This window comes from Serinus canaria, chromosome 2 (assembly GCF_022539315.1).
Source record: "Serinus canaria isolate serCan28SL12 chromosome 2, serCan2020, whole genome shotgun sequence".
Taxonomy (NCBI): Eukaryota; Metazoa; Chordata; class Aves; order Passeriformes; family Fringillidae; genus Serinus; species Serinus canaria.
The window spans coordinates 140,394,684-140,408,397 of record NC_066315.1 but is presented as its reverse complement, the minus strand read 5'-3'; the positions used below and the strand labels follow the sequence as shown (position 1 = coordinate 140,408,397).

General features: G+C 40.6%; 1 protein-coding gene across 11 annotated transcripts in view; it reads left to right on the top strand.

The window, feature by feature from the left end:
* Window positions 1–13,714, top strand: part of MTSS1 (MTSS I-BAR domain containing 1) — a 125,483-nt gene that overhangs the window by 15,821 nt on the left and 95,948 nt on the right. For 10 of the 11 annotated variants that reach the window (XM_030228411.2, XM_050971702.1, XM_030228375.2 and 7 more), the window contains exons 3-4: window positions 817–878; window positions 3,613–3,686. In XM_030228411.2, coding sequence (XP_030084271.1) covers window positions 817–878; window positions 3,613–3,686 — 136 coding nt within the window. Of the gene's footprint in view, window positions 1–816; window positions 879–3,612; window positions 3,687–10,008; window positions 10,052–13,714 lie in introns of those variants that run through there. The other variant, XM_050971701.1, reaches the window with a different exon arrangement.

Here is a 13,714-nt window from a genome sequence, read left to right as displayed (position 1 = left end):
ATTTGTTCTGTTCTGCAGAGACCAATTTTGGAGCAAAGAGCAATTTTTTGTTTTAAATTTGGCAAATAAAGGTCAGGACTTGCAACAATACTTTGTGTTCATATTCTAAGTAAAACTTTGGGGTTTAATCCAGTCTTTAAAAATGGGGAAATTCTATAGGAAACTTGAAGTCAGGATGAATTAAACCTTATTAAGCACCTTGTATACACTCAGTGCCATGCTTTTATCAGCTTCAATTCAGAAATTGTCTCCAAGGCTTTTGACTATTTTGGAAACAGGTCTTGCAGTGACAAGGTAGCTGTTGGGAAAGCTGGTTGTATTGAGCTGTCACTGTGCTTTTCTTTGTGCAATTACAGAGTTTATTGAGGCAGTGCTTGAGGCGGTGTCTTGGTCAAGTCACACTTTCATTGTATAGGCTCTGAACCTGGAAAAAACACAGATGATCAGTTTGTAAAGAAGAACAACTCTGATGCTGCCTTTGGTTTTGGGAGCTTCTCTGTACATGCTGTTGCAGTATACTAATACCCTGCTTTGAATGGGCTTGGGTTTTGTTGCATCCATCCAAAGGAAGACATTTCTTTTTGCTGCTTCAGTTGAAATCTCTCTTGCCCAGTGTTTCTATTCAATAAAATTGTAAAACCTCATCAGAGGACTACTGTTTCATCTCGATTCAGAAGCTGTCAATTTTCTTGTTCATTGATTATGATTTAGTACAGTTTTTGTTATTGTTTTACATCTAGTTTTATTTAATCTATAGTATTAAAACCAGAATGCTCAAATCAAGTGTTCATTGTTGTGTTTTGTTTTTTGTTGCAGGGAAGTTATCCAGTGTGGGAAGATTTTATAAATAAAGCTGGGAAACTGCAGTCTCAGCTTCGGTGAGTTTTATGTTACACAGTCAAGAACCCCTGCAGTTCCTTGGAAGTGCAAACATTAAGATTAAATGCAGCTTTTGCGAGGATAATTTTCTAAGCACGTCCCAGTAAAATTGTGCTTATTTCTTAGTCAATACCTGCATTGCGTGTAATTTTTTAAATACTACTACTGGTGTTTTAACATATTTAGGAAAATTCACAATATGCTACCAGCTATACATAATAAATATAAAATGAACTAAATTTCATGGATATTGATGAAAAGTTGGAAAGATTTTGCTGTTGTTTAGTGAACACACAGTTGGAGTTAGGTCTATGTTGCCCTTTTTATTAGTGTAGAATACGAAGGGGGTATGTTGGAAGAGGGCTCAAAAAATTAAAAAATCTCTGTTAGCCTTAATAGCATTTTCTTCTGACTTAAAAATGAAGAGAATTGTTTTCCTGGATCATACATTGATGGTTATTAAAACTCAAGGGTTGGGGTATACTTTGAAAATGGCATTCTGGATTTTTTGATACATGGCAGAAGTATCACACTCAGATCAATTCTACCTCTAGAATTCATTAATTTGTAAAATTTGTTTCTGCTGATACAAATACAAGCTCCATTTCCTCACAACTCTCCCTAAACCACAGTCTCCTCTCTGCTCTGCAAAGCACCAGTTTTTTTCCCCAGCAGCTGTAGTGGTAACAGGTTATTGGCAGTCTGGTTTGTGGTTCTGTGTTGCATTATGAACCATTCACAGAGAAGCTGGGAGTTTGCTCCATTTGTCCTAAACAGCTGGAATATGTTGTTCTGCTACACTGTGCCTAACATGCCACACTTGCCTGTGGTTTTTTTCCTTTCCCAGCAATCATGTCACAGTGAATACGGAAGATGTAGAGGAATTAGAGAAAGGGGAGAAGTGGAGAACTTTTCCAGCGTTTTGTACTCTTCAAACACAGGCCTTCTGGGATGGCATGAGGCATAGTTTTGTTTATTTCCCAGTCCTGTGGTGCTGCATTCTGTCAGTGCAGTGCTACAGGAACATGCAAGCAGGCAGTCTGAAAGCCTGTGTTCGAGGATTTGCTGTTTGTTTCTAGCAAATGTGAGCCTTTTGCTGCTGTTTCATTTCTGTGTGCTCTGATAAAGGACAGCAGATGTCATTTGAGCTGGAGCCAGATCTTTCTGGATCTTGTTACTGGGGAAATGGAACTTTGTTATTAGCAATATAATTAATAATTAACAACATAGTACATGAATAACAGTGTGACCCACAAGTTTGGAAGATGAACATCACAAACAGTGTTAAGGAAAATTTTAGAAAAGATTTTCTGGTTATAGGGCCCAATATTGCTAGCTAGCTGTCAGGGTGGGGGGGTTTGCCCTCCCTTTAATCTCCTGGGCATGTGGAGAGTCCTTATGCATTTGCTTGGTCCTCTCATGCCTGGGGTGGTTTTTTTCTGTGTCTGTTCAAATCTTTTGTGCTGTCAGTAGGCCATTTACTACACTGCCAGTTATGTCCTCTGTAACTTGATCATATTTGGAGTGAGACTTGCATAAAATCTGACCTAATTAAGCAGTCCTGTGGTCTTTCTGGCTGAGGATCAGCTTCCCTGCAGGTCTGCTGGGTTTTTTGAGGCTACCAAGAAGCTCTTGAAACAAAGTGAATGTGCTAGTCCCTGTTCTGGATTTTGCTTGAAAAGGTTGACTGATACCACCAGGAGTGAAAATCAGAGTTACTGTTAGAAAAGATGTGCAGAAACAGAACCATGAGGTAACTGTGGAGAGGGCACAATTGTAGAGCCCTGGCCTACTTTCTCTTTAATTGGGTCAACCAAACTATAAACCTTCAGAAATTGGGACTGACCTGAGGTGTTCAGGGCTCTGGGGCATGCTTATATAGAACAAACGTGTCTGGAAATTGTAACTCACGTTTGCTGTCCACTTGAACAGATCTGTCCACCACAGGTCTGGGGGTGCTTTCCACACATGGGTGAGATGGGGCTAGTGAGGTTGACACTTTGGGTTATGAAGTTTGAGGTTGCTGGTGTACCTCTCAGGAAGGGTCTTGCTTGGAGGAGCACTAGATCAGAAGGGGGTTTTGGTAATTTTGGGGGTTTGGGTGTTGGTGATTTTTTTGTGGGTTTGAGTTGTTTTGGTTTTTTCTTGAAATGGAGGGTTTTTTCCCTTCTTTTCCCACTTTTCAATTTGTCCAAGAACTCCAAATCAGTCTGATTTCCAAAAAATTTTCTGTTTCAAGGGATGCTCATGCTCACAACATGAAAAATGCAGGCAATTGTTTGGCTAGGATCCTAGATAAAAGGAAGTTCCTGCATGTGTATTCTTAAAATATGCATGTTCCCTGAAAATAGCAGTGGCTATAATTTGTTCACTAATGGGTGAAGTATAATTTGTGTTAGATTTGTTTTTCATGTTTGACTGCTTAATATTAGTTCTTCAGAGGAAATCAGCTAGAAGGAGGGTGGCTGTGCTCTTTTGAAACAGCACCTGTCCTGTGCAATTCTCAGCATGGAATTAGCGTGGCTGCCTCCAAGTCCATAGTGCTAACACAAAGCAAGGAAGGGATTAAGAAATGAAGGAGGGAAAAGGCTAAGTTCATATATAAAAGAGAATACTTTTTGTGGCCTCTGCAAGTTCACAGTGTTATTCTTTATAAGCCTAAATGTTTTTGGCAGTAATTAAATAGGCATCAATGAGACACTGCTAATGTTTTGTTATCTCTGTGCATTTCAGGACTACAGTAGTAGCAGCTGCTGCCTTTTTGGATGCCTTTCAGAAAGTGGCTGACATGGCTACTAATACACGTGGTAAGCAGATGTGTCAATATTGAGTTTAACAGAATGCTGTGTGGTTTATACCATTTGTAGTAATAAAAAGAAGTCTTGTTACATTGACAAGCAGATCTGTGAGACATCTGTTAGATGGACTTGCACTTTGAAAAAGTGGCACGTGAAAAAGGAAGTTGTCTTTACTGAAAAAAAAATGCTGGAAACCTGTAATTTAAATGTGTCATCAATCATGTGAGCACTTCTTAATTACCATTTGAATTATACGTTGATGAATAATATTTTAAAAAGCAAGATTTACAGAAATCTGTATTCACTGACGCCTCTGTACCTTGTGTAAATGTAAAAGGCTTGATACTCAGCTGGAATAAATAACTGTAGGGCTGCTGCAGACAGAGCAGATACTGCCTGATGCTATAGCCTTTAGGGTCTACCAGTAATTATGACAGTGACCTGTACTTAAATCTTTGAGCAAAGACTTTGCTTGTGCTTCCCCTTTAATGTTCTTCCCTGATGTTCTTGGTCAAACTGAATTTTCCTGGGCTGTGGGCTTCTCTGGGTAGCAGTCTTAGCTTATTGATGAGTATGGAGAGCCAGAATAGTGCAGCTGGCATTCTTTCCAGACTGCTGAGTTGGAAGGAGACAAAAGGCTGCTTCTCTCTGATGCTGGATGCCCAGTGACCAAGGCATCATGTGCAGATGTCCCTGCGGTGGTGTAGGGCATTCCCCATGGTCACTGTGCTTGGACTTCTGCTGAAGAGTAAATCCAGAGTGCAGATAAATCACTGCTGAGGGAGCAGCTCTTGGTCACCTCTAACCCTAAAGGTTTTGTAGCATTTTTTAAAGTTCTAATGTGCTGTTGACATTTGACTTGGAGAGTAAGAAAGTAATATTGCTGACATGAAGGGTGTTCATTCCCATTAGCAGAGTGCCAGCTCAGTCAGACTTTGCTTACCTCTGGCTAACAGGAGGAGTAGCAGCTGCTGGAGTGAGTTCCAAGTCATAGAATGACAAGAGGGAAGAATACTTCTTTTTCCTGTCTAAAGCTAATATTTACATTCTGATAAGAAGTTCCTCATTATGTGAATACCTACTGTAAATTATAGGTAACCTACTCACATAAAATAATAAACATGACAGAAAGTGGAATAAACTAAGGATGAGACTCAAGGAAGAACTTCACTTGGGTTTCTAACATGTCCTTCCTTCAAGCATGTTCTCTTCTCTTTCTTCTGCTTTCCCCAAGGGGAAGCAAAGTAAATTACCAAAATCCTTGAGACTTGTCTTCTAGCTATGCTGGCAGGCTTATAGGACTTTCATTGAGATACCAGAATGACTGAAACTTTTCCCACTCTCAAACAAAAATGGCTTATGTGGGTTTTTGAAGGGTATTTTACACTTCCTGCTGTGTCGTGTCTTGTCTCTTATCTCTTCGAACACATCCTTTACAAAAGGAGCTCTGTGAATCCAGGCATGCCAAATTTGTATAGCTCCTCTGTTCTGTCTTCTGCCTTCCCTGACTGAAAGGATAGAAGGGAATTTTAGTTTTATTTTTAGAAAGTGATGTTCTGGGCAATGAATCAAAACTCCCAAGTTAGCTGGTGGTTCTGATCTGCCACTCAACCCAACTTCCATTTGTGCCCATTCAGGTTTATCTCTGAGGTTGCACCTTGCTCCTTTAACAAATACTGATCATTCTACCTTGCTGTGGACAGGAATAAACACCTGTCCCCAGGGAAGGTGATGGCAAAAATCCCTGTGGCTTATGAGGGCACAGTTCAATAAAAATATATTTTGCCATCAGTCTAAGGAATTCTATTCCAAAACTGAAACAGAAAAACTTAATACTACTTTTCTCTGATATGGGAATTTTAACTGGCTCTCAGTTTTCCCTTTGAGTGGTTACCTAAAGTGAACAATCCTTTCTTAAATTTTCCCTGTTACTTAGTCAGTACATAAAATTATGTATATGATTGTCTAATCAAACATCTGACTGTGTTTCACACTGTTTAGAGGGTTAACAGGTAAACCAAAGTTTACAGTTAACAGATTAACCAAAGTCAGACAAAGTCATGTTCAGTTGCTGGGATCTATGAGACTTGAGTAGCACTTTCCATGACAAAGGCAGGGAGGTTGGTACATTTTACATCATGAGGCTGGTTTATCATTGCATGAGGCAAAATGCTTCGTCTGGGAACTAACTGTGTGTGGAAATGCTGAAGCAGGTGCCTGCTCTGGAGGGGTAGTGTTAGTTCCTTGTAGGATGACTGAAGCATTGTGAAGCTATTGCTGCCTTTAATTTGTAATTGCTTGTAGTTCTACAGAAAGTGGCCTGTTATTTTAAGACTCATTGATCTAGCTGATGAAAGTGTTTTATCATTCAGCAGAAGAACTCTGGCTACTCTTTAATCTGTTTGCAGCAGCATTAGCTTTGAAAGAAGAAAAAGTGTTTGCCTGGATATACATGTCCACACACATGCAAGGGGAGACAATCTCCTTTCAGTCGCCAAGTGTTCAAGAATGAGAGCTTATTTCCATCATTGCCAGTCCCTGTTCCAACTGGTAGTCTTACCTTGTGTGCCATTGCTGCTGTTCCCAAGCACTCTCTCTGCTCTTCTGGTGCATTGTTCTCTCCATGCCATTTACTTCTAATCCTGCAGTGGTAGCAGTGTTAATCTTCACGTTCCCATCTGGAGCTCAGATAGAAGGCATAATTGGAGCTCTGCCTGTGGTAAAACCTGTGATTGGATGAGTCAGATAACCTGTACTTTGCTGTATTTTTTCTCTTTGTAGCTTCTGAAGTAAGAAAAGCCCTGAACGTGAAGTACCTGACGTTTTGTGGTGACTCAATACACAAATAATTCCCAACCAGCTCCGTTCAGCTTTTGCTTCCTCCTTTGCTGTCTCTCCATTTTGATGTGCATCAACCCAAAGTTGTCTCTTTTATCCTCAGTTTAGTTCCCTTGGTTCAATGCTTTGATTTTGGCCTGGCAAGGGAAATTAGTTCTGATGCATATATCACCAAAATGTTAGATTTTTGTGGGTCTGGTCATCTGAGAATCATCATTTGAATGGGGGAGATTGTTAAGTTTTGTTGCTAATTTAAAGTAATGCTAGCTGTATAGCAGTGTGTGTTGTTTTTGCTGGCATCAGAGATTTTTGAAAACAAAATTCCTTCAGATGTTTTGATTTTTGAGCTCTGACAAAATAGAGACATCTATATAGCAGTTTTTGTTATTCAAGCTGCATCTGTTTGGCATACAGCCCAGCACAACTTGGTAGTCTGCACTGGAATCTGTATTATCTCTCACTATGATTATTAAAGAGAATGCTTACAAAATATTAAATGAATGAGGTGCTTCAGGATACCTTAAAATCCTTAATATGCCTTAAATAGTGTAATAATAACTCTTGAATGCCTTAAAAGTGAAGTTTCCTTTTGGGGAGATGTGTGCTCATGAATTTTAGTTCAGGCTTTTCTTATATGGCTTATTTCTTTCAGTATTTGAGATTCTGAATGTTTTTCCCTGCATCAGTTTTAAGTGAAGCATGGAAGAAATTTAAATCTAATTTAATTTCTGTTTACCTAATTATTTGTGCAATAAAAATAGATTCCTTATGAAGACAAGAACTGTGCATCCCATATACTGTGTTTATATGTGATATATGTTCAAGTTGGCTTTCCAACAGTATGTAAAAGGGCGTGTGTAAATTGCTTTGCTTTTTGTATGCTAGTCTTCTTCTGCCTCTGCTGCATTTGGATGTCCTTTGTAGATAAGTACTAGAGCTCAGGAACTTGAAAAAGTAGGTGTGAAAAGTAACTATGAGGGAGATTAATGTGAAGATATGCACGCTTCTTCTGTATCCACTTACTACACCATCAGCAGCTTACCAGTAAAACCCTGCCCCAGTCTTGCCTACCTGCATCTGCACAGGTGTAAATTAAAATTTATGGAAAGATGATCTAAAAGCTTTGATTTACCCAAGCTTAAAATTGTTCTTCAAAGTGAGATTGTTAATGAGGCAGCTGATACTCAAGTCTTGTGGTTTTTTGTTTTTCATTCATATTGAAGGGTTTTGCATATACATAGGTGTGCTTGATATTAGCAGATTAGTTAAATCACTTCAAGAGGGTGTCAGTGTATTACACAGCTTTCTCTGGCCAGTTGGATTCCATGGATTGTAAAGCTTTTTGAAGTTCCCTCTTGGCAAGTGCTGCTATAGGTATTTTATCCCTGCCTTTGGTAATTCTGACATCTAGTATGTTTTCCTTCTCTTTCGTTTTACAGATGTCTGGAGGATTTTAAGGCAATGCAGAGTTGCAGGAAATTCCACTTTAGTAGGAAACCCTTTCTGCTGGACTGAGGGTTTTGAGATTAGGGAGGATATTGTGGGTAGTCAGCTAGCTACCAAGGGGCACTGAGTAGATATGGAAGCAAAACTCAGTTTGTGTCTGTATGGCATGCAGCAGCAGAGACCAAAATCAGCATAGTAATTTTAATGTTACCCTTTTGAGGGGCTGGATATATCAGTGTGGAAGAAATGCTACCTTAAAGTGCCTGCACTTCTTTCAGGCCTCATTAAATTTCAACAGCACACAAAAATGTAAATATGGTTTAACACTTTTACTTACAAAATTAAATTTGATTAATATTTGTGAGTGTCTATGTCAGGTAGCTCTTCTGTGGCACTACTCAGTGACTGCTCTTCATGTTTAATAAGGCTGCTTAAAGTAGTTTCTTTGCTGTAGATCAGTGTTCCTGGACAGACTTGGCATCTGTGTTGTTCCAGGTAGTAAGTACCCCTTCAGACAGTCCTTAGTCTGGGTAATCCATTTTTATTTTGGCCAGGATCTATATTGTATGTATTGAAGTGGTTTCCCAAGGTGCCAAGCTGCACAAAGTGTTGCAGGGCTGGAATTATCTGTGGTCTCCCAAGTAAGTGTGCTTAGGCCTCCTGAACCAGGACCTCTCTCACTGCAAATATGGCAGAATGTGAGCCAGGGTATGGTAGGGTCTTGGTGCTACAGCAATATGTAATGGACAGTACTGAAAGGTGTTTTCTGTTGTATTTCTTTTCATGGAGGGGAAAAAAAAGATGGAACAGAAGTGAAGCTTGGAGAGGAGAAAGACATCACAGTCTACAGCAGTATCACATTTTTGAAATAGACTGCTTTGCTCCTGGCTGTGGACTGGGGAGATGTGATGGTGATCTGTACCTAATTTCAGAGTGAAAACACAGCTGGTCACAAGAAGAAAGGCATTCTCATTGTCCAATTCCTTTGTCTGACTCCTCTTTAATTTCAGATGCTCATACTCAAATAGCAAAACCTTTGTTGAGCTTCCTGTCAGTTAAGACAAGACTTTGTCATAAGTACTTATTCCTCCTGTGGAGTCTTTGAAGAAAAATGATACAGTCCAGGCTTTTTCTTTGTGGATTTTCATATATAAAATAATCAGAAAGAAAAGCATTTAAATGAGCCATTCAGTCTTCTGTTGTGTTTTCATGAAGATGATGCAAAACACAGTACCAAAATCAGAATCACTGGCAGATAATTTTGAAGCTGGATGCATATTACATATCTGTTGTGTTTGGAGAAGTGGGACTTGGATATTCTGCTTAACAACAGCTAAAACTACAAATCACAAAGGCTATGTTGTGTTATTCACAGTTTCTGTGTTCCCATCTCTCTCCAGACCAGTAGCAAATGTCAGTCCATATTTGTCAACAAGTGTGTCACCCTGAGAACTCTGCTTCTGATGTGAGCCTCTGTGGCTGGAGCAGTCAAAATGGGCTGAACTCAAACGCAAGAGAAGTGGTTTGGTTATTAATGACTAGATTTTATACTTAGGGGCTTGAAAGAGCTGCACTGCAGGTAAAAAATGGCCATTGTCTTTTTTTTTGGATAAGTGCAGGCATTGCAGCATAAAAAATATTATTTATTTATGCCTTATTTTTTTTCCTTGAGGTCGAGACAAAATCTAGCTCAGGGTCATTGACAACATTTGTGCTGATTTGTCCCTACCTAAGGAGTAAGATTCAGGGCAATAGACAAAAGTAATTGCTATAATAACTTACATAGTCAGATGTCCCTTTGTACAGTGCAGAGAGTGATGCAGGAGTGGAGTTTGCATTCATCCTACTACCCAGTATTTTTTTGAGCTTGCTGAGGTGCTGAGAGACTGAAATGTTGTTAGGAAAGGGAATAAAGCCCACCAGGTGATTGTGTGTGCTAAATAGAAAATTTGAATGCAAGACCAGCTTCTATGAGGGGCGGGGAAAAGGGCAAGGGAGGAAGAAGCAAACAAACTTCTTTAGTGCCTCGTCCAAGAAGTGGGCTGGTGTGTTGAGACAGCAGTGGCTGGACTTTTTTCACATGGCTGAATGTAAGTCTGCTCTCTATCATCTGAATTGGAAATCTTTGGTAGTGTGGGGAGATGGAACAGCTCAGAGTTAATTTTTCATACACTTGGTTGTGGTTCTTTCTCTCTCCTTACTTATACAGCTGTGTTGCTTTTAGAAGGGTAGAATATCAGATTCTGTTTTTACTGCAGGCTTGGGATGGATGGATTGATTGTTGTTTCCAGCTACATTATGAATTTATATCTCTGTGGGCATCTTCACGCAGAGCACCTACATTTCAGTAGCTAAATACTGGTTTTGTAGCTGTAAAGAATTTTCTCAGTCTTGGCAACAGAACCAAACTTCTAATGTCTTAATCATCCAGTTTGGGAAGTAGAGGATAAATTGTAAGTGGCTCTAGGATTTCCTTCAGATGATTTATTAGTTTAGAATCAAAGATGTAAAAGCATCCTTTTGATGATGGGATGTGGATTTGAAAGTGGAGGCTGAGGTTTTGGTTGGCGGTTAGTTTTCCCAGTGTAGCGCATGTTTCTGTGGTGGGAGATCCCCTTTCAGGCTAATTCAAGCAGCCTTTTGATGTGATAAATTACTAGTTGGCACATAGTTACAATCCTGTAGTAATCACAACAAGAGAGTTGTGGCAGCTCTTACTTATTTATTTTTAATCTGTCACCAACTGGGTAACAAAGGTAGCTGAAGATGTGTTCACATAGAGTTTTATTTAGTATCTCTTTTATTTGCCATGTGAGAGAAAGGGAATTCTGTGTTGTGGGGAGAGAATTAGAAATCAGTTGAGATTAGCAAGGTTTCTGTGAAGTAGGCTAGTGCTTCTTGCCTCATGGACCTTGCATATAACCACCTGTGGAGACTGCAGAGCAGTTGCTGAGCTTCTGTGGCCTTGTGCTTTGTGCCTCACAGCTGCTTTGACATGCAGGTTTGGGGGTTGTCCTTTTGGTGGTCACCTCAGTGGTGGCTTCCTAGAAGACGTGTTGGTGAAGTATCAGATTTGGTGCTGTCAGCTGGCTTCTTGCAAACTCATCTGGCTCTGGGGGTGTGAGTGTGGACTGACCAGAGTCCTGCAGTAAACCTCACTGCACCCCGGTGCACATGTCCTTGAACATTTGTGAAGTTCCTTTGTATCAGCAAGGCAATTTGTGCAAAGGCTGTGATATGTGCTTTCACTTGGGGTGTCTTTTCCAATTCCCCTCAGTCTGTTCCTACCCTGGCTGTACAAAAACTGTGTTTGTTTCTAATGATATGAGAGAGCTATACAAAAAATGAAATTACAAGCTGCAGCAGACTAATTGCAAATGGAGTGTCCATAACAATGGACTCCATCTAATCATTAACAAAAGCAGTAACAAAAGTCATTTTCAGGAGCAGCAGTGACATTTGCATTGTCTAACAGGTTTTTTTTTTGCTCTCCATAATTCAGGCTGCCTCCCAGAAGGATGCTCTTCCACATATTTTTGTAGGTGTCAGGACCGTAGATCGTATGTGCTCACTCTGTGTGTGTCCATGCAAATGAGTGTGCTGCTGCCAGGTGATTTACTCTGTGATATGATTCATCTCATGTTTGCATACCTGCTGCTTCTTGGGAAGCAGTGCATGTTCATGGTAATAATGAGGTCTTGCTTAAAAATAGACCAGCTTCCTTCATTTTCTTGTCCTTCTGTTTGCTTGATGATTTGTCGAGTGTTGCCAGCACAAATGTTTGTCCCTGTTGCTGTGCAAGCTGTTCACCCCTTCCCTCCTCCCTTCGTGTAGTTTTCTTCAGTGAAGCAGTTCCCTGCTCTTTTCTTCCCTGGTTGATGCAGTAAAACCTGCCCTGTTCAGGCTTATAGGCTCATTTAAAAAGATGGGGAAGAGTCCCCACTGGTTCTTGAATTTCAGCAGAAAATTAAGTTCTGCCTGGGACAAGAAGCGCATTGTGCTGCGTGTCTTCCTCTTCCACTCCCACGCATGATGGAGACCAACCTGTAGAACTACTTCTGAAAAGTTACAATAATATTACCTCACTGTTTCATTTCAGGGCTCAGAGTCCTCCCTCTTGTCTTTGTGCTTTCTACAACATTTTTTTTCCTACAAATTAATCTGTGACCTGCCCTCCATTCAGGTTGTTTTTTTGGACAGGGTGGAGAAGAAAAGGAAGATGGGCTGTTTCCAAAGAAGCCCCGGGTTGTGACCTGACAGTACTTCCTGTAAAATGTTTGGACTGTCTGTATTTACACACATGCTTAAATCTTCCTACTGCTTTGCAGTTGGTACTTGTTTTGTTGTTTTCACATGGGCTTCCTGCATGTAAAAATGAGTGCGTTTTCCAGTCTAATGAAGCCACTGAAAAATGCTACCACCTTTCCAGCATCCATCCCATCTCAAGCTTTGTGGAAACCAGTTCAAAACTAGGAGCAGTGGCAATTGTGTGCGTGGGCACGTTCATCTGCAGTGTCGTGGGGTAGAAGAGGTCTGAGTTTGTACAATCAGCCCCTGCAATTGCTGTGAAATTCTCCTCTCCCGCAGCATTTATTACTATGTAAAATTGAAATCTGCATGATTTCCTGCTGTGAGCGCCTGTGCCGAGGGACTGGTTTCTATAGTAACTAATATCAAGGAGCTGGCTGGGACTTCAGTTTGGAGCAGTATTTGAGCCTGTTCTGCAGTTCGATGCAGCCCTGTGCGAGTACTTGATGAATGACAAACAAGCAGGCAGGTTTGTGGCTGCCATTACTACAGTAGTGGTGCTGTGCACCTTGGCATGTACACTGGGGTCTTAAAATAGGCATTTTGCAAAATGGAGCTGGAGGTGAGGAGGGGGCATGTCTTTTTCTCTAACACCACTCCCCTCCCTTGGCAGAGCTTCCAGATGGAAGCATTGAAGAATACATAAATGAGTGTTTGTCCTGGAGTCACTTCAGCCCACCCTGAAGTGAAAGATATGCCTGGGAACTGGGTCCATTTTCTCCCAAGACTAACAGCCATTGGTATTGCCATTACTCTGTTGTGAAGCAGAGCTGGTGTTTGTTCTGCTGAGCATGATAAATAGCATTGTTAATGTGTTTTTGTCTGCAGGACCAGCTTCTGCCCTTACTTAGTCCCAGACACACCTGCTTAATGTATTTGATTTCGCAGGGTTAAGCAGTGGTGGGAGTGTTAAAGGTTGGCTTGTAGAGACTGTAGACTTTCAGGGTGCCAGGCAATATGCAAAGTCTGATTTGCGCCATTTACAATTAGTCCAGAATTAGTCCAGGGGTCAGATGCATGAAAATGAAACTGACTCTTCTATTTATTCTATCTTCACTTATAAAATTTGAATAATTTGATTTAGGTGAGAAGGGAATTCAGAACAGTGCTCGCTGTCCAGACAAGTCCTCTAAGTAGAAGCTAGACTTAGGCAGGCAGCAATGGTTTGGTCTCTTTTTTCCTGACCCCAGAAGTTCCCCAAATTGTGATGAGATCGAGCCGGATCTCTAAAGTAAACTTGGGGCATTGATGCAATAGTCTGAAGTATGAAGATGTCATTTTGTATGACTGAAGGTTGTTTTTCCTGGCTGTGCTAGAAAAGGAGATATATATCAGATATGCTTGTCTTCCAAGCCCTCTTCCCCCAGAAGCCAAGCATCTCTGAGGAGAGGGTGAAGTTGTGTGTCCTGTGTACCTGAAGACATGGACACGTGTGTACACATAAG